This window comes from Marmota monax, unplaced genomic scaffold (assembly GCF_021218885.2).
Source record: "Marmota monax isolate L192 unplaced genomic scaffold, Marmota_monax_Labrador192_F-V1.1 WCK01_AAM20220418_F8-fsc00007, whole genome shotgun sequence".
Classification (NCBI taxonomy): Eukaryota; Metazoa; Chordata; class Mammalia; order Rodentia; family Sciuridae; genus Marmota; species Marmota monax.
Window position 1 is genome coordinate 1,427,674 of NW_026692781.1, and position 19,230 is coordinate 1,446,903.

At 35.4% G+C, this 19,230-nt stretch overlaps 1 protein-coding gene across 4 annotated transcripts in view; it reads right to left on the reverse strand.

Annotated features, from left to right (window-relative positions):
* Positions 1-19,230, reverse strand: part of Scn1a (sodium voltage-gated channel alpha subunit 1) — a 155,132-nt gene that overhangs the window by 65,056 nt on the left and 70,846 nt on the right. For all 4 annotated transcript variants that reach the window (XM_058580149.1, XM_058580146.1, XM_058580148.1 and 1 more), the window contains exon 3: positions 943-1,063. In XM_058580149.1, the coding sequence (XP_058436132.1) occupies positions 943-1,063 (121 nt within the window). The remainder of the gene's footprint in view (positions 1-942; positions 1,064-19,230) is intronic.

The window sequence follows — 19,230 nt, forward strand, 5'->3', positions numbered from 1 at the left end:
TATTGTTCTGTTTCACTGTTGTACTTTGTCTTGTTTCAGGTGCTGGAGCTCAAACTCAGAGTCTTGCCTGTAATTGTTAGGCAAGCAGGCTCTGCCTCTGAGCTACACCACCTTCAACCCAACCTTTTAGATTTTAGAATCTTTTTATTAAAATCAGATAGAATGGGCTTATGATAATTATAATAGTATTTCTTATTACCAGAACCACCAAATGAAACACAAAAAGGAATGGAATTTTCATTGATAAATATCAACAGATGAATTTAGTTGCAGTGGATATTTTAAACCAGTAGGAATCACAAAGCTAAACCCCCAAAGCATTTGGAAATATAATCTTAGTTTCTTTCATCAACTCCCAAAATCTTTATTAAGCAATCAGTTTTACATGACTGAATCATAATTCAGTGGCTTAAATTTGGAATTCAGCCAATATTTCAGTACTTTCTTTACAAAAATTATCAGTGAAGTTCAAGAATTAATTAAGTATTGATCAAGGTCTTCTGATATTCTTCTATGGAAATATACCTACAAGTTTATTCTACAGAATATTAAATTGTTTTAGAATATAGCTATGGCTGGCCCCGACTCTGGAAGTAGATTTCTTTATTATTATGTCATTATTCACTGAAAATTCTACACATCTTTCTACAAAGATGGTAAACATAAAGATAGATCTTTTGTACTAGATTTGTAGGGCTCAATACATACAAGTGTTTTAGAAAGATAACAACTATACATACATATGTATACACATGTGTAATGTTAAAGACTTTGTAAGTTCCCATGCATCTGTGCTTAATCAACTTTAAGAATAAGACTTATCTGACAAAAGATGCAAAATGAGAGTGATAAAAGATGTAGAGTATGAGTAATTTTGTATTTAGCTATAAAGCATTTATAGATTATGTACAAACAGTTAACATTAATCACTTGAAAAAGGATATGAATGTACCAAAATCTTAATAGCTATTTTCCTAAGAGGATTGAAGGGAGTTAAAATGTACAGGGCAGAGGTGGCACTGAACCGGAAGATGGCCTTCCCTTTATTCAATACTATAAAAGTCTGTAAGACAGGAACACAACACAAAAGTATAAAAGTGTAAACAATATCAACTTTATTACCTGTTTTCTGTTATTTTCTATAAGGAATAATTCCAATGTTGCACAAGAAATCAGGACGATCATAATTTATGATACATACCATGAAGAGAAACTATTACTGGATCTCTTCACTAAAGAGGAAATTTGATGACATCACTTACCTTTTACCTAATACTTACCTGTAATTTTATTGTACATAAGAAATTTAGCCAAGATAATTTATTTATTTTCTTAATATTTTAAAAGTTTGATTTAAATGAAATTCTTAAATGGGTGAACATTTCACTTTCATTCTAAAAATCTTTAAGACACTAAATTCCTTTTATAATGATTTCAGCTTTCCCAATTAAAATATCTTGAAAAATTAATCCTGTGGAATGCAAAATCATTCAATAGAGTTGATACTATTTTTGGAATAAAAATTTTGTTACCATCTTGCTTATAAAATAAACATTATCACTTTACTGGTAAATGAAAATAAAAGCAGTCACCCTCAAACACACTCTTGGATTAGATGGATGTGATCCAATAATTGATTTCTGGAGGCCAAGTTCCCTGGAGAGTGTCTGTTGAATGAGAGCGCTAAATTCTGTATTGGGATTTCTGAGTTAGCTGACACATTCAATTCTAATCCCAACTGACTTTATTGCATGTGGTGATTTCTTTGCCCAGAAGAAAAGCTCAAAGTCCCCAAAGAACCCAGGATCCATGAATGTGAATGGAATTCCATTTCAAAACTAAGACTTATTTGATCACAATTGATAGTATGCAGAGAAAAAACTTTAAGAAGCAACATACAATAGTGTACAAAGGACTGTGACTCAGGGCTTTTAAAGGCACTTACTTAGAGTCATAGCCAAAGGTAAGAGAAAGCTACTTTCTCTCTGAAGAACATATTATAGGAAGAGAATTTTAAGTTCGTTTATCTATCTATCTATCTATCTATCTATCTATCTATCCATCTATCTAGTAACCCAGAACCTCATTTAAGTACTATGACATTGAGCTACCAGGTCAGCTTTTTTTTTTTTTTAAATATAAATTCACCCACTCTCTAAAGCCTTGTTTTTAGCTTTAGGATGCAGATCTACATAGAGCCTTTAATGACATAGCACGGTAACTTCATATTTATTTTCTACTAAGAACCTTTGATAATGGTTTATTCTTCACAGTTAGTCTTCAGGTCAATAAGAGGTTTTACATTTCTTTTCCAACTACCATTTACAAATAGAATAAGATTTTCAAATGAGTAATTACTTCAACATATTTATGGAATTCCTCTTTGAAAATAGGACTTCCTAACTGGTTTTGGTAGAAATATCCTAAATCTTCCATGAAAGTATGGTCCCTCAACTAATGCTGGTCATTAAATTCAGCTGTGATAAGCTAAATACAAATATTTGAGAGTACAGCTTATTTATAAACTTTTAAGACACTTTGATGAAACTTTGTCTATTGAATCTAATAATTTAAAAAAGGAGGAGGTTGTAGTTTGTATATCAGAGTTTCATATAGATTTTTTTAAAAATTAATTTTACTGCATTTTATAGAAGAGACCTCCCTTTTGCAACAGTTAGAGAATCTCCACTTGAAACCCAACTGCTAAGTACACTTCCTTTATTCTTTGTAAAGAAGTTCAGAAAACAAAAGAAAATTTCACCACAGAAAGTGAATTTACAAGGGCTGGTGATATAGCTCAGGTGGTAGAGTGCTTGCCTCACATGCACAAGGTCCTGGGTTCAATCCCTAGTACCACATACACAAAAAATGTGTATTTACAGTGTGTGTGTGTGTGTGTGTGTGTGTGTTTTCATCTGTGTGCAGCACTTAGTTTCTGTTTTCCTCTGATCCATTCAGTGCATTTGCCCCTAAATGACATTGTGAAATCACCATAAATCATGAACAGACTTGTGGGTTCAAATACCTTTGCCCTAGGGAATATGAACATTCAAAGCCACAGAAGAGCAAAACTGAGCTAATTCTGGACTGTAGAGTCCAACTTTCACACCAACTGCAAATCTCCTTTCCTCAAAAACACCCCAAATAAAATCTGATAGAAATAATGGGGTCTAGAGTTGGAGAACCAGTAAAAATATGACACAGAATATATACTCTGAATCTAAGAATTTCCTCCTATCAGATAATATTATAAGATAACTTCGATTGATACAGTGGTACAAAGAGACAATGAAGAAGAAATTACAACCTCATAGGTGGCCCAAACCATGGACTGGAGGGTGAGGGTGCTCAAGGTGGTTCTGATTACAGCTCATAGGGACTCCTGCTCCTTGACCACCCTCAGCCTAAACCAGGAGCAGAGAAAATTCACCAAGAAAACAGAAATGAGACAGAAGGCAGGGAAGCAAAAGGCAAAGGTGGAGAAGCCAAAGAATGGGTGGGAGAGAAAGAAAAGTTTGCCTTGAGCACTAAAAAGTCAAAGAGGCAGGATTAAGAAACTTACCAGAGAAGTGCCTGAGAAGGAAGTGTGAAGGGTTGGAATTCAAAATGGTAAATGTAATGAAAGCACTGTACCCCTAATGCTGACAGCTAATTTTCATCCCAAAGTTCTTTGACAGATGAATTAATACTTAGGCATAAAAGTTAAAGACCAATGGACATAATTATTAGTTGTTCAAGCCTCAGATGGAAACTTTTTACTGATTTGAGGATGTATTTTTTGTATGTATGTATGTATGCATATATTAAACTCAAAATGTATCGGAGATTATTTTATAACCTGATATTCACAAAACTTGTATGTGCATTGTGTAAATGTTTATAATTTGATTTTATAAATGGGCTAATGGTGTTCTGCTACACAAAGTTTGTTCTGCTTTGATTTTTCACAAGATATACAGATGGGCATGACATTCTTGCAAGAACTACCCAGGAAGGTGATGATAATGCCAACATTAACAGAGAATGTTCATAGGATATTTTTCTGTGAGAGCTCTGCTTTTCAAGTGTTGAAATGTATGTGTTTTTGTACAAACTTCATGTTTTCCACTTTTTAGTGATCATGGGTTTATTTTCAGTAGACTCACAATAAAGCAAAACTTTATAGACTTGTACAGTAACTTGTATAGTAATTGTATGTATAGTAATTGTATGTAGAGTTTCAAATGTTACCGTTTTATGTTAGTAAGTTCCATATGGAACTTCAAATTTACTATTTGTAACTGATCTGATGCTTATTCCCTCATCTATCGGTATCCATCCTATTTACATTTTCTTACACAACCAAGAAGTCAACCATTCAGTTTGTAGTGTTAAGAATTAATAAAAGAGGGGCTGGGGATGTGGCTCAAGCGGTAGTACAATCGCCTGGCATGTTCGGGGTGCTAGGTTCCATCCTCAGCATCACATAAAAATAAAATAAAGATGTTGTGTCCACCGAAAATAAATATTAAAAAATTCTCTCTCTCTCTCTCTCTCTCTCTCTCTCTCTCTCAAAAAAAAAAAAAAAAAAAGAATATGTCAAGAAGAGAGATTTCTGTTTTCTTGGTGAATTTTCTCTGCTTCTGGTTTTGTTAAAGAATTAATAAAAGGATCGTGTATCTAAGGAAACTCAGACACATGTTTCTCCAAATAGTGGTACTGATGGTTTTGAAGGATGAGGAGAAGAGTCAGAAAGAAACACTGTTTACTTACAACAAATGAGTAACTCCAGAATTTTAAAACATATGGACACTTGCCTTCTGCATTTTACACATAGAAAAGAGCTCTAAGAGGGAAAAATCCAAAGACTAGCCAAGATATCTCCATATGTTAAACTATAAACAAATATTTTGTGACTTTAAGCAAATCAACATTTTAAGAAATGTTCAATAGAGGATCAATTTTTTACTTTGGAAAAGAACATATTAGGTGACATAGTAATATCTTAGCATCCCTTAAATCTACTTTGTGCATTTACACAATTCCTAAGAATAATTTGCTTTGCATTTAGTCACATCAATACAAAAGAACAGTTCAAAATTGATGGAGAAGAAAAGGTGGATATAGTAGCATCTAGTTTGAATTAGGTTTCTCCTTACACTCTGCAGCTAATCTGAATGTTGACATGATGGTCCATTTACCAGCACCAACAGTGTGACTTTTAGTAAAATTCTGTCACATCATGACTATCTTAAAGTTTGTTCCTCAGTTCATCTATTATGGGGCTGAAACAAACATTTTAATTGCATTCTATAAAAGAACTATAAGAAATTCATGACACCATTTAACATATGAATAATTGTATGACTGAAACAAGTTTGAAACACGGCTTTGTGACTGAATTCAAAAGTAGATTTTGTATGGGAAAAGTCACTTGACAGATATCTTTGCAGGAATCAACATTCACACATCAGGGGTTATCCTAGCTTGTCACATTTTTTTTAATAAGTATAGTTGCTGAAATCAAACAGCATTTATTGAATGCCTATATGATACATTGCTACAAAGTAGCATGAACCTGATGTTAAGTTCAATTGCTGATTTTAATATAAAAGACATATATGAACTGTTTAGCACAATGTTTGCACATTCCTGTGCTACCAACTAAAAAGAAAACAAAGTTATGCACATCATGACTAAGAAGTTTATAAGCTAAAGAATGCTCAACTACCTATACTAACAGAAGTAATTTAGAAAAATTAGTGGAGGTTTACTTAGATCAGCATTGTCCAAGAGAAATATAATGTGAAATACAAATCTTGAGTTACTGATACCATTGTAAATTTTTTAAGTACCACATGAAAATAAATTTGAACAATGCTTCCTTTAACCCACATATCCAAAATATTATCACTTGAGAATGAAACCAATATCAAAAATTATGAGTTACTTTACATCCTTTTTGTTGTTGTTGTTCCAAATCTTCTAAATCTGCCATGGCTGTCTTCACGTGCTCAATAGTCACATGTGTGACCTGTATCGAACAGCATAGACCCAGACCTCAGCCATTCACCCTTCAGCTAGGTCAGATTCTCTTTAGCAACCTTGCCAAGTTAAAAATATTTCTTGCTTTAAAGAAAACACAAGGAAGTGGTTATGTGGAAAAACTGATAAGTACCACTGGTAATCAACACTATAATGATCTGTAAATTATAAGTAGGATTTATCTTATTAAGAAGGCAGACCCTGGAGTCAGATGTGTGGTTCAAAAGTTGACTCTGTTGTCTGTTAGAGTGAGATTTTAGACTTTAGTTTTCTGGGTCTCAGTTACCTCATTTGAGAAATGATAATAAATGTACTTAGTTGACAGAGATGTTGTGATTCCAATTCAATTGGTCAAATTTCGATGCATAGTATCTTGTATCATTTTTTAATTAAATAATGCAGATGATTCTGTAATAGCAGAGCTGTCAGTCTGTTTTTGTTAGGTAGTGATTAAAAAAAATCACTAGTACTTGACCAAATTTTCAATAGTTATATTGTATTCAAGTATTAAAATCTTTTCCCTCAATCTAATTAGATGGTCAATAAGGAAATAATTATTGTGGGAGGCCAACCTTACAGGTGACTGAGTTACACTCCCCAGCTGGGTACTGAAGTGCTCAGTCACAGAAATGGGTGTATCTTGCTACATCCCCATGGGTGAAGCTACGCTCACCTGTTCCTTTGTAATATAACCCCTTGCCCTGTTTAGGATAGAATCTTCCATGGAAGTGTCTTGTGTGTGTCCCCTCCTCTTACTGTGCCCTTGGGTGTGGCCTACCCAGGTGTCAGTCAACCTGCTGACAGTGGACATCATGAAGATAGACTCAGCGCCCTGAAACCTCACCCCTTGCCTCATCTGAATAGCTTCTCCCCAATAAAAGGGGTCAGCGCATGCTCTCTCTCTCTCTTTCTGCGGACCCGTAAAGTCAGAGGAGCCGTCACAGCAACCCCAAAGAAAAAGGTATTTGTGTCTCTTGTGTGGTTATTTTGTGCAGCCCAGTTAGCCCAGTTTAACTAGAGCCTGAGCCTTTTAGTCTCGAGAACAGAAACCCGGCAAATTATGTTACAATAGTTTGGCAGACATTACTTATAAAGCAGTGCTTATTATGATCTGAAATCTTTTCCTGTATTTGGGTTTATAGATAGGGATTTGTTTACAATTTGTTGTCAAGATTAACATTGAATTTAATAATCCACTATTTTGCAGTTTCCTTTTCTAAAATATACCACTGCCTAAACCCAACTTTTTTTCCTTATTTTAAAAAATGTGTTATTTTTAGTTATATATGATAGTAGAATATATTTTGACATATCATACATACATAGAGAGCCTATATTTTTAAAAATACATAATTAAGACATAACTCTTTGTGTTTCATCTACACTTAATCAGAAAATTGCCAAATAACAGGAATGACTTCAAGTTTATTGCTTTAACTTAAAAGAAAGCTACAGGAAAAGGAAAAAAGTAACAGAAAAATGAGCTATTATGATGAACAGTATTAAAAAGTAGCAATATTATGGTACATTAAATTTATCCCTTGGCCTCAAAATAAAAGATAAACATTTTTAACATGTTTTTCTTTTCAGCTATATTCTGAAAATTTGAAAGTCATTTACTTTGAGCTTTGAATATATTTTTCAACAAGAGGGAAATATGTAATTTTTTTCCAGACCCCAAAGTCTATGTAATGTTTTCTTTTTCTTCCTCTGAGATGCTGGGGATCGAATACAGGGCCTTGCAAATGCTAGGCAAATTCTCTACCACTAAGCTACTATCCAGCCCTATGTAATACTTAATGAAGTATAATTCTGAATTAATGATACAGGGAAATTTATCTTGTAAAGAATGACACCTGAACATGGTAACAGAGTTCTAAGTTGGGATATAACATATAAATCTCTCTTCTTGACATATTCCTATCTATCAGGAGGGGGAAATCTGGCTATAGCTCCTGCAGAGAGGTGGAATCCACCTTTCCAATATGTATGCTTCTAGCTTAGGAACAGCATCTAGCAGATAGGGGCAAATGACAGGTATGTGGCAAGAAAAAAGATGCCTCAAAGTTCTGGGTATGAAGAACAGTATAGAAGATCAAGAGATGCCTGTTAGTGCAGATCTCTGGGGACATTTCTCATTCGGGACTAATACCATGGCATCGAGTTCCATTTATTGTAACATTTAGATTGAGGCAAAGATTTCCCTCCTTCTCTGGCTTATTGGAGAATGAAAAGTTTTCTTGCAGGTTCTTGATCTGTCTCTGACGTGAGTATTTGTGCCATTTAATTTTTTTTCTCTCCTATTCTCAATTTTCCCCTTTATATTAGGTATAACCAGCCTAGAAAGAAACTTAAGACACTTGTTTGTCTGCAGCCCACCCAATTGTAATATATAGGATTCATCTAGTTACACATGTACTCTCTAAGACATGGACTAAAAATTAAAATGTCCACAGAGGGTGGGTGGCAGTTGGTACTGTAAGTACTTGATAATTTTTGGCAAGTGAGTCATTGATGCCAGATCTGATATTTCAAAACAAATCTAAATATGAATTATTTGTGGGTGGTGTGTGTGTTGGGGTTTGTGTGTGTGCATATGAAAGAGAGAGAGAGAGAGAGAGAGAGAGAGAGAGAGAGAGAGAGAGAGAGGTCTCCTGATTTATAAATGTTGGAAAATAATTTAAAAATTTTAACAATATTACATGAATCTAACAAAACAGATCTGTGGGATCAATGTCTCACAGTCAGTTTTTTCAAAATTTCTGCTATAAGATAATATAGAGGAGTAGAATTTGTACCCAGAGAAGAGAGTCCATAACATGGCTCATCTCTCTGCTTCAGATGGGTGGAACAGAAGGTTGGGCTATTGGAGAGACAACCCTGCAGGTGCCTGGCTAGAGCTTGTCAGCCAGGGCTGTGGATACCTTGACATCTGCCTCAGTGGAGAGGACAAACATATATATGATTGCTACCATATATTAAATGATAAAATCAGAAAGTGCAGGATTTTTTCAGCTCTGAGTCATCAGTACATACGATGAGTCTCATACACTAACTATTAAATGCTCAGTTAGTCTCTCTTTTACTGGAAATTCTGAGTAAACTTTAGTCACATTTTGATTGTAAATTTGCTGTGTGAGTAAATTATGAACAAATTTTTAAATAATGAACATAATGAACAAATTATTCCTCCCCGATATCCCCATGTCAATGGGGAGGACTATAATGATACCTACCTTAGGGTGGTTCTGAGGATGAAATGACATAAAATATGTCTATATCCTCAGTGAATTTTAAATTATCAAATAGATACAAAAGTTAAAATATTAGTAGTGTGTCTCTGTATGTCTGATGTACAAAGAGAGGAACGTTTCTATTTCTCAAAACAACACTAATTTTCAGGTACAATCTTTCCTTCCAAACTTCATATCTCAGAAAATGGTACTATCACCTTTCCCCAGTCTGACACCTAAACATTATACCTTGGGGATCCAAGAATGGAGGGCTAGAGGGAGGCTGCATTCTGTGTCATTCCTGGACCTGGGATTCAAGTATTGGGAATACTGTTTCTCTGCAAGTTTTTAGAGGACCCCCGATAGCTGCTCCCACACAGTAATCACAGCCACCATGCCTCACAGTACCCCAAACCTCAGTGTCAGCACAGGACTTCAGGTGCCCGAGTAGGACCACAAGCATCAGCACCTGTGCAGGAATCCCAGCCACCGCTCCCACACAGGACAGCTGGCTGCTGCGCACACGCAGGTCCTCTGGCCGCGACTCCCATGTGGACCTCCATCTACCAACATGGGGCTCTCCCAGTTGCCTCCATCTTGGAACACTGCAACTACTGCCCCATAGTCACCTACCCATGGTAGCCTGTATCTGGGGACACCACACAGGGTATGGAGACAGCTGCTAGCCACAGAGCTGCATCTCTGAACACGTTGCCCAATACCACCCTGGGCCCCACCCAACCTGACACCCCATCACTGAAAGCAGCTGCCTCCAACTTGGGACTCTGGCCAGCTTCAGACACCAGCTGGGGCTTAGAAGCAATATTAAGGTCCACAACTCCCCCATCTCCCTGGCAGCCACTAAACTGACACTGTGCTTGCAGCTATGTGGCTCTCAGTAGCTCATAAAACCTGGTCCTGAAATGCTCAATACAAAACAGCTCTTTGCGACAGGTGTGCAGCCCCCAGAGCACAGCCCACAAGACCTCCAGAGAGAAATGTTCCTGATTGGGAAGTAAAAGGGAAGGGAGTGAGTGAGATTTAGTTTAGAGACTAAATTAGAGACCAGGAATTGTGAGGTCTATAGGCGATACAAGGAGATAAAACTAGGAACCCACATCAAACAATCAGACCCCAAAGGAGATCCTTGGGGTACATTCTCCCACAGGGGACCAGCAAGTGCTATACCCCACCTCCAGGAGCTCCACCCCCAAGACCAACCCTTCCACCCTAATAACCTTCACCAGCCTGAGGGTGAACATACCAACAAACAACAGACAATCCCACCTATTGGATGAGAAGGGAAGCAGGAAGGATACTGATCTCCAACGAAAACAATCCTTGTATCTTCCTTAGAGATTTTTTTCTTTCTCTTTTCACTCTATCTCTTCTCCCACCCTCACATCCCCAACATTTGTGAAACTAGGTACTTTTCATGAATTAGGTTATTGAGGACTGGGATGTCTAAATAGTATATTGCAGTTGTGTTGTATATTCTTTTATCTCCTATTTTTACATTTTTTAATATTACTTAGTATTCATATTTGTTTTTTGCACCATCACTATTGTCTTCCCACTTAATTGTCTCCCCCAAATCACTTTCTCTCATCTCCTGCTACTAACCAGTTTTTTTTTTTTTTTTGGATTCCTCTTTCACGCTTCCTAATATCTAATAACTCTATATCCTCACCTCCTACCTCCTTAACATCTCATCCTACACCTCACCCCTGGTTTTCTCTTTGTCTTCCATCAGAAATGGTTGACCATTCTGCAAACCTACTGTTTATATTGTAAATAATAATTAAACTCACCATTTCTGTCTATTGTGACAAAACCATAAATGTCTTAATAGCAGCTATTTGGTTTAAGGCTGTATATTGTTTGTATTGGGATCTGTTAATATGGTTCTCCCCCTTAAAAGAGAGGTATTGGAACCCTGCAGGAACACTATAAGCCTATAGGGTAAAAAACTGTAACACTTCAGATCTGCAGTGCTAAAACGGAAGACACAGGAATAACATGAAAAAACAAGGGAAGAAAGTGCCCCTCCAAAACCAAGATATTACATTAATAGAATCCATGGCCAGCACAGCAGAAGAAATGACAGAAAAGGCATTCACAATGTACATAATCAAAATGTTCTGTGAATTAAAAGATGATATAAGAGAACAAATGCAGGCAGCAAAACATCATTTTGATAAAGAGCTACATAAGCAAATACAGAAAGCATAAGATCATTTCAATAAGGAGATAGAGGTTCTGAAAAAAGAAAAAAAAATAGAAATCCTTGAAATGAAAGAAACAATAAACCAGATTAAAAACTCAATAGAAAGTCTCACCAACAGATTAAATCACTTGGAAGACAGGACCTCAGACAATGAAGACAAAATATATAACCTTGAAAAGAATATTGACCATACAGTGAAGATGGTAAGAAACCATGAGCAGAACATTCAAGAATTATGGGATAACATAAAAAGACCCAATTTAAGAATTATTGAAATAGAGGAAGGCATAGAGTTACAAACCAAAGGAATGAACAATCTACTTAATGAAATAATATCAAAAAATTTTCCAAACATGAAGAATAAATTGGAAAATCAAATACAATAGGCTAACAGGACACCAAATGTACAAAATCACAACAGATCCATACCAAGACATATTATAATGAAAATGCCTAGCATACAGAATAAGGAGAGAACATTAAAAGCCACAGAGAAATGAATCAGATTACATATGTGGGAAACCAATTAGGATATCAGCAGATTTTTCAATCCAGACCCTGAAAGCTAGTAGATCCTGGAACAACATATACCAAGCTCTGAAAGAAAATGGATGCCAACCAAGAATCCTATATCAGCAAAATTAAGCTTTAGATTTGATGATAAAATAAAAATCTTCCATGATAAACAAAAGTTAAAAGAATTTGCAACTAGAAAGCCTGCACTATAGAGCATCCTTGGCACAATATTCCATGAGGAGGAAATGAAAAACAACAATGAAAATCAGCAAAGGGAGGTATTACCCTAAAGGAAAAAACTAATCAAAGGAGAAACAAGGTCAAGTTAAATACCAAAAACAAACAAAAATGACCTGGAATACAAATCAAATCTCAGTAATAACCCCAAATGTTAATGGCCTAAACTCACCAATCAGAAGACATAGATTGGCAGATTGGATTTAAAAATGGGCCCAAACTCTGGGGTTGTGGCTCAGTGGTAGAGTACTTGCCTCGCACACGTGAGGCCCTGGATTCAAACCTCAGCACCACGTAAAAATAAATAAACAATAGAGGTCCATTGATAACTAAAACAAATAAATAAATAAGAAATCTTTTTAAAAAATAAAATAAAATAAAACTGGGCCCAACAATATGCTGCCTTCAAGAGACTCATCTCATAGGAAACAACATTCATAGACTGAAGGTGAAGGTTTGGGAAAAAACATAGCACTCATATGGACTGCGGAAGCAAGCATGGGTTTCCATCTTCATATCAAATAAAGTAGACCAGACCAAAGTTGATGAAAATGGATAAAGAAAGACATTTCATACTGCTTAAGGGAAACATAAATCAACAAGACATAACAATTATAAATATTACCAAAACAATGGAGCATCTACGTTCATCAAACTCTTCCCAAGTTCAAGAGTCAAATAGACCACCACACAATAATTATGGGTGACTTTAACACATCTCTTTCACCACTGGATAGATCTTCCAAAGAAAACTATAGAACTTAATAATACAATCAATAACTTGACTTAACAGACATGTATAAAATATTTACCCATCAACAAGTGAATACACTTTCTTCTCAGCCACACATGGATCCTTCTCTAAAATAGACCATACGTTATGCCAAAAAGCAACTCTGAGCAAATATAAAAAGTAGAGATATTACCCTGCCTTCTATCATACCATAATGGAATAAGATTAGGAATCAACAATAGAATAAAAAACAGAAGATACTCCAACATCTGGAGACTAAATAATATGCTATTGAATGAACAATGAGTTGCAGAAGACATCAAGGAGGAGATTAAAAAATTATTAGAGGTAAATGAGAACAATGATACAACATATTAAAATCTCTAGGAAACTATGAAGGCTGTACTAAGAGGAAAGTTTATTGCATGGAGCTCATTCTTTAAAAGAAGAAAAGGTCAACAAATAAATGACTTAACATTACGTCTCAAAGCCCTAGAAAAAGAAGAACAAATCAACCCTCAAAGCAGTAGAATACAGGAAATAATCAAAATCAGAGCTGAAATCAATGAAATTGAAACAAAAGAAACAATTGAAAAAATTAACAAAACAGAAAGATGGTTCTTTGACAAAACAAATTAATTTGATAAACCCTTAGCCATGCTAATAAAAAGAAGAAGAGAGAATACTCAAATTACTACCATCTGTGATGAAAAGGAAATATTATGATGCACACTACAGAAATACAGAAGATAATTAGAAATTATTTTGAAAGTTTATACTCCAATAAAATAGAAAATATTGAAGGCATTGACAAATTTCTAGAGTCACATGATTTGTCCAAACTGAATCAGGATGATATGCACAAGTTAAACAGATCAATTTTAAGCAATGAAATAGAAGATGCCATCAGGATCCTACTAACCAAGAAAAGCTTAAGACAGATGGATACTCAGCTGAGTTCTACAAAACCTTCAAAGAAGAACTAATACCAATACTACTCAAATTATTTCATAAAATAGAAAAAGAGGGAACACTTCCAAACTCATTCTGTGAGGCCAATATCATCACCCTGATTCCAAAACCAAGTAACGACATATTAATAAAAGTAAACTTTTGACCAATATCTCTAATCAACATAGATGCAAAAATTCTCAATAAAATTCTGGCAAATCAAATGCAAAAGCATATCAAAAAGATAATGTACCACAATCAAGTGGGGTTTATTCCAGGGATGCAAGGTTGGTTCAACATATGAAAATCAATAAACATAATTCACAAGAATCATATGATCATCTCAATAGATGCAGGAAAAGCATGTGAAAAAATAAAACACCCCTACAAGTTCAAAATACTAGAAAAACTAGGGATAACAGGAACATATCTCAACATTGTAAATCTATCTATGCTAAGCCCCAGGCCAACATCATTCTAAATGGAGAAAATTTGAAAATATTCCCTCCAAGAACTGGAACAAGACAGGGATACCCTTTTTCACCACTTCTATTTAATATAGTTTTTGAAACATTAGCAAGAGTGATTAGACAGATGAAAGAATTAAAGGGATATGGAAAAGAACTGAAACTATCACTAATTGCTGATGACATGATTCTATATCTAGGGGATCCAAAAAAATTCCACCAGAAAACTTCTAGAACTAATAAATGAATTCAGCAAAGCAGCAGGATACTAAATCAACATCCATAAATCAAAGGTATTTCTGTACATCAGTGACAAATCCTGTGAAAGAGAAACTAGAAAAACCACCCCATTTACAATAGCCTCAAAAAAAAATTGGGGAATTGACTTAACAAAAGAGGTAAAATACCTCTACAAGGAAAACTACAGAACACTAAAGAAAGAAATTAAAGAAGACATTAGAAGATAAAAAGTTTTCCTTTGTTCTTGGATAAGCAGAATTAATATTGTCAAGATGACCATACTATCAAAAGCACTATACAGATTCAATGCAATCCCAATCAAAATCCCAATGACATTCCTTATAGAAATAGAAAAAGCAGTCATGAAATTCATCTGGAAAAATAAGAGACCCAGATTAGCCAAGGCAATCCTTAGCAAGAAGAGTGAAGCAGGTGGCATCATTATACCAGACCTTAAACTATACTACAGAGCAATAGTAACAAAAATGGAATGTTACTGACACCAAAATTGACTTGTAGACCAATGGTACAGAATGGAGGACACAGAGACAAACCCTCATAAATACAGTTATCTCAAATTAGATAAAGGTGCCAAAAACATATACTGGAGAAAAGATAGCCTTTTCAACAAATGGTGCTGGGAAAACTAGAAATCCAAATGCAGCAAAATGAAATTAAGCCTCTATTGCTCACCATGCAAAAAACTCAACTCAAAGTGGATCAAGGACCTAGGAATTAAACCAGAGACCCTGTGCGTAATAGAAGAAAAAATTAGGTCCAAATATTCGTCATGTTGGATTAGGCCCTGACTTCCTTAATAAGACTCCTATAGCCCTAGAAATAAAATTAAGAATCAATAAATGGGATGGATTCAAACTGAAAGGCTTCTTCTCAGCAAAAGAAACAATCAGTGAGATGAATAGAGAGCCTACAGAATGAGAGCAATTTTTTACCACAGGCACATCAGAGCGAGCACTAATCTCTAGGATATATAAAAACTCAAAAATATTAACACCAAAAAACCCAATCAATAAATGGGACAAGGAACTGAACAGACACTTCTCAGAAGATGATATATAATCAATCAACAAATATATAAAAAGATGTTCAACATCTCTAGCAATTAGAGAAATGTAAATCAAAACTACTCTAAGATTTCATCTCACCTCAGTGAGAATGGCAGCTATTAAGAATAAAAACAACAATAAGTGTTGGTGAGGATATAGGGAAGAAGGCATACTACTAATACAGTGCTGGTGGAATTGCAAATTGGTGCAACCATTATAAAAAGCAGTATGGAGATTCCTTGGAAAATTTGGAATGGAACCACCATTTGACCCAGCTATCCCACTACTCATTTATACCCAAGTGACTTAAAAACTGCATTCTACAATGATGCAGCCACAACAATGTCTATAGCAGCACAATTCACAATAGCTAAATTGTGGAACCAACATTGATGCCCTTCAACAGATGAATGTATAAAGGAAATGTGGTATATATACAGAATAGAATATTACTCAGCATTTAAAAAAATAAAATCATGGCATTTGAAGGTAAATGGAGTTGGAGAATATTATGCTAAATGAAGTAAGCCAATCCCCCAAAAACAAATGCCAAATGATTTCTCTGATATGTGGATGCTGATTCATAATGGGAATGCAGGGGTGGGGCATGGGAGGAATGGAGGAACTTTAGATAGGGCAAAGGGGAGAAAAGGGAAAAGACGGGGTATGGTATTAGGAAAGATGATGGAATGACATTGACATCATTACCCTAAGTATATGTATGAAGACATGAATGTTGTGACTTTGTGTACAACCAGAGACATGAAAAATTGTGCTCTATATGTGTACTACGAATTGAAATGCATTCTGCTGTCATGTATAGCATATTAGAATAAATATATAAATTTAAAAAAATTATACCTCAAAACCACATTGTGTGTCTATCTAGCATTCTCTATTTCCATTGTCACAGTACTAGACCAAACCTCCATAAAGATTCCCAACTTATTTTCTTTTGTCAAATTGTTCATTTTGTTCTCCATAGAGAAGCTGCAGTGATTTTTTAAAAAATTATTTTTATACCTTTATTTTATTTATTTATTTTTATGTGGTGCTGAGGATCAAACCCAGCACCTTGCATGCTAGGCAAGTGTACTGCTAAGCCATAACCCCAGCCAAACTACAGTGATTTTTGTTTTTAAACAACATAATGTGGACTGTGTCACTCCAATACTCACAACATTCTAGAGAATTCATTTTCCTTTCAAGATACACTTCAAACACTTCAAGATCTGCTAAAATGTGCCTTTATCTACCAGGCCACCTCCCTAACCTCATCTTACTCTCTGCTTATGTTTTATGCTCAGTCCTATTACATGACTTCTTATATGTTATTCTCTTCCCCTGTAAGACTCATCTATGTCATCCTTTTGGGTCTTCAGATCCAAATTCAAATGCTACTTCCTTTCAAAGCCACACAATTTAAATTTCCTGGACTGATTGTCTCTGAAAAAAGATGCTTAGTACCCTATTAGAATCTGGTGGGAAATGTAATCCTAATCACTTAGAAGCTGTTGCAGACCACCGAGTCACCAAGATTTTAGTTCTTACAAGGGCAGGGGATGCTCAAGCAGTGAAGTCAGGATTTGAAAACACTGCTAGCCCAGGAGACATGACTTATGGTTTGCAAAGTGGCCTGAGTAGAGGGGCAAGATAGCAGTCGTAGGCGTATTAAGATTCTACCACCGACTTTTCTTTTCCACTGATCTCATTAGTGCTATAACCACAAACCCAAAGGGGCCACAGGACTTCGTGGATCTGGTTTTAAACCTAGTCTCTTACTTATTAGCTTTGGGTCAAAGGAAAACTACTTAACTCCAGTTTCATTAGTTTTAAATAAAGACAAGTGCTATATTGGAAGGACACATGGATTAAATAAGAATTTTAAATATCTTGATGAATAATATATAGAATATATAGGTTTTGTTATGACTTGTCTAGCATGTCTTTTATTTTCTAATTGTCTCTATTCTTTTCAATTTAGGAAAAAAGTCTATGTTCATTGTCTACTTATGTAGGTCTAATGGAAATGACCCACTCCTCAGCAACCTGGGCCAAAAATACTCTCATATACTTGTGGCCACAGTAATTGATTCAGAGAATATCAGGTAGCCTAATTAGAAGGGATTCTAGGACATTTGTTAGAGGTTTTGAAGAAAATATGAGCCTTTTTCTTGACTTACTAGACTATAGGATGTTATCTTAGCACTACTGGTGGCAATTTCTCCCATCTTGTGGGATAACCAGTCTATAAATGAAGCCAGTGTGGGTAAAAGCAGGGCTCAAAATGGAAAAGGACTGTCCTGATAACGTCATTTTAGGTAGAGGCTTTTCATAGTAAAACCAGACTAAGCCCAAACATTTTCTTTTTCTTTTTTTCTCCTGAAAGTACTTTCGGTTGGTTTTGGTCACTTTCATTTGAAGGATCTCTTACTTTATGAAAGGCATCCAATAAATGTAAACTACCATTTTATTTACCAACATTATCATCTTGGGACTTTCTGAGTCAGAGACTGGAAGGAGACAACAAAGAAAGGGGCATAAAGGAAAAATGATATATGGGAAAAAGGAAGATTTAGAAGTCAGCTTCAGTGCTTTGGAAGAAACGGAGAGGCCTGGTGACAGGCTGTTACAGAGGAGCCAATATGCAAAGAACCATTGGCAATGTGACACCGTCTATATGACAATTCATGGAACCCTAAGCTTTTAACTATCAATTCTTTTTCTGATTTTCTATTAAATTACTTTTACAAGAAAAAACTTCCTCAGGCTGATTTAAAATAACACAAACAAAAAATAATAAAATAACACCCTAAAATAACAATTAAAATTCCAATAACTATAACAGACCAGGCATAAATTTTCAGCCTTTCTTGCAAGACTGAAAGTCCAATGCAGGCTCAGTAGAGAGGGAGTGCACATAGTTTTCGGAAAGATGATCAGTTGTATTTAAATACTCCAAGAGACAATCAGGAGACAGTCAAGGACAGAGTACAGTTTTTAAGTGAACACATTTCTACATTGCATAATTAACAAACTTTTTTTCCTGCAGATCTAAAATATCTCATTCTATTTCCAGTAAACTGCCATACTGTCAAAAGGATATTTCTTCCCATGGTACTAATGAGTCATCTGTAATTTTAAGGACATGAGAACAGAGGAATTTTCTGTAATAAAGAGCAAGTGAAGAATTTGAATGTATAGGCACATGGTGCATCAACCCGAGCTATGAACAGAAACTGAAATACATCCCATAAAAGGGGGAAAAGATGTGTTCACAAGCAAAATGTGCCTATTACACAGCTAAAGTAAACAAACAAATAAACAAAAAACCCAACCTGGAATCATGTTCTGAAGGTCACTTGTTCAGGGCAGATGAATTACATAAAATTCTGTGACTTTATTATGATAGCATTTTTTTTTTCTTAGTTCTTACCTGGGACTTCTGAATGCTCAAAATATCTGAGAGTCTGTAAAACACCTAATGCTCCCTGCATCAGGAATGTTCATGAGATGGTTACTACTATTTCTTCAG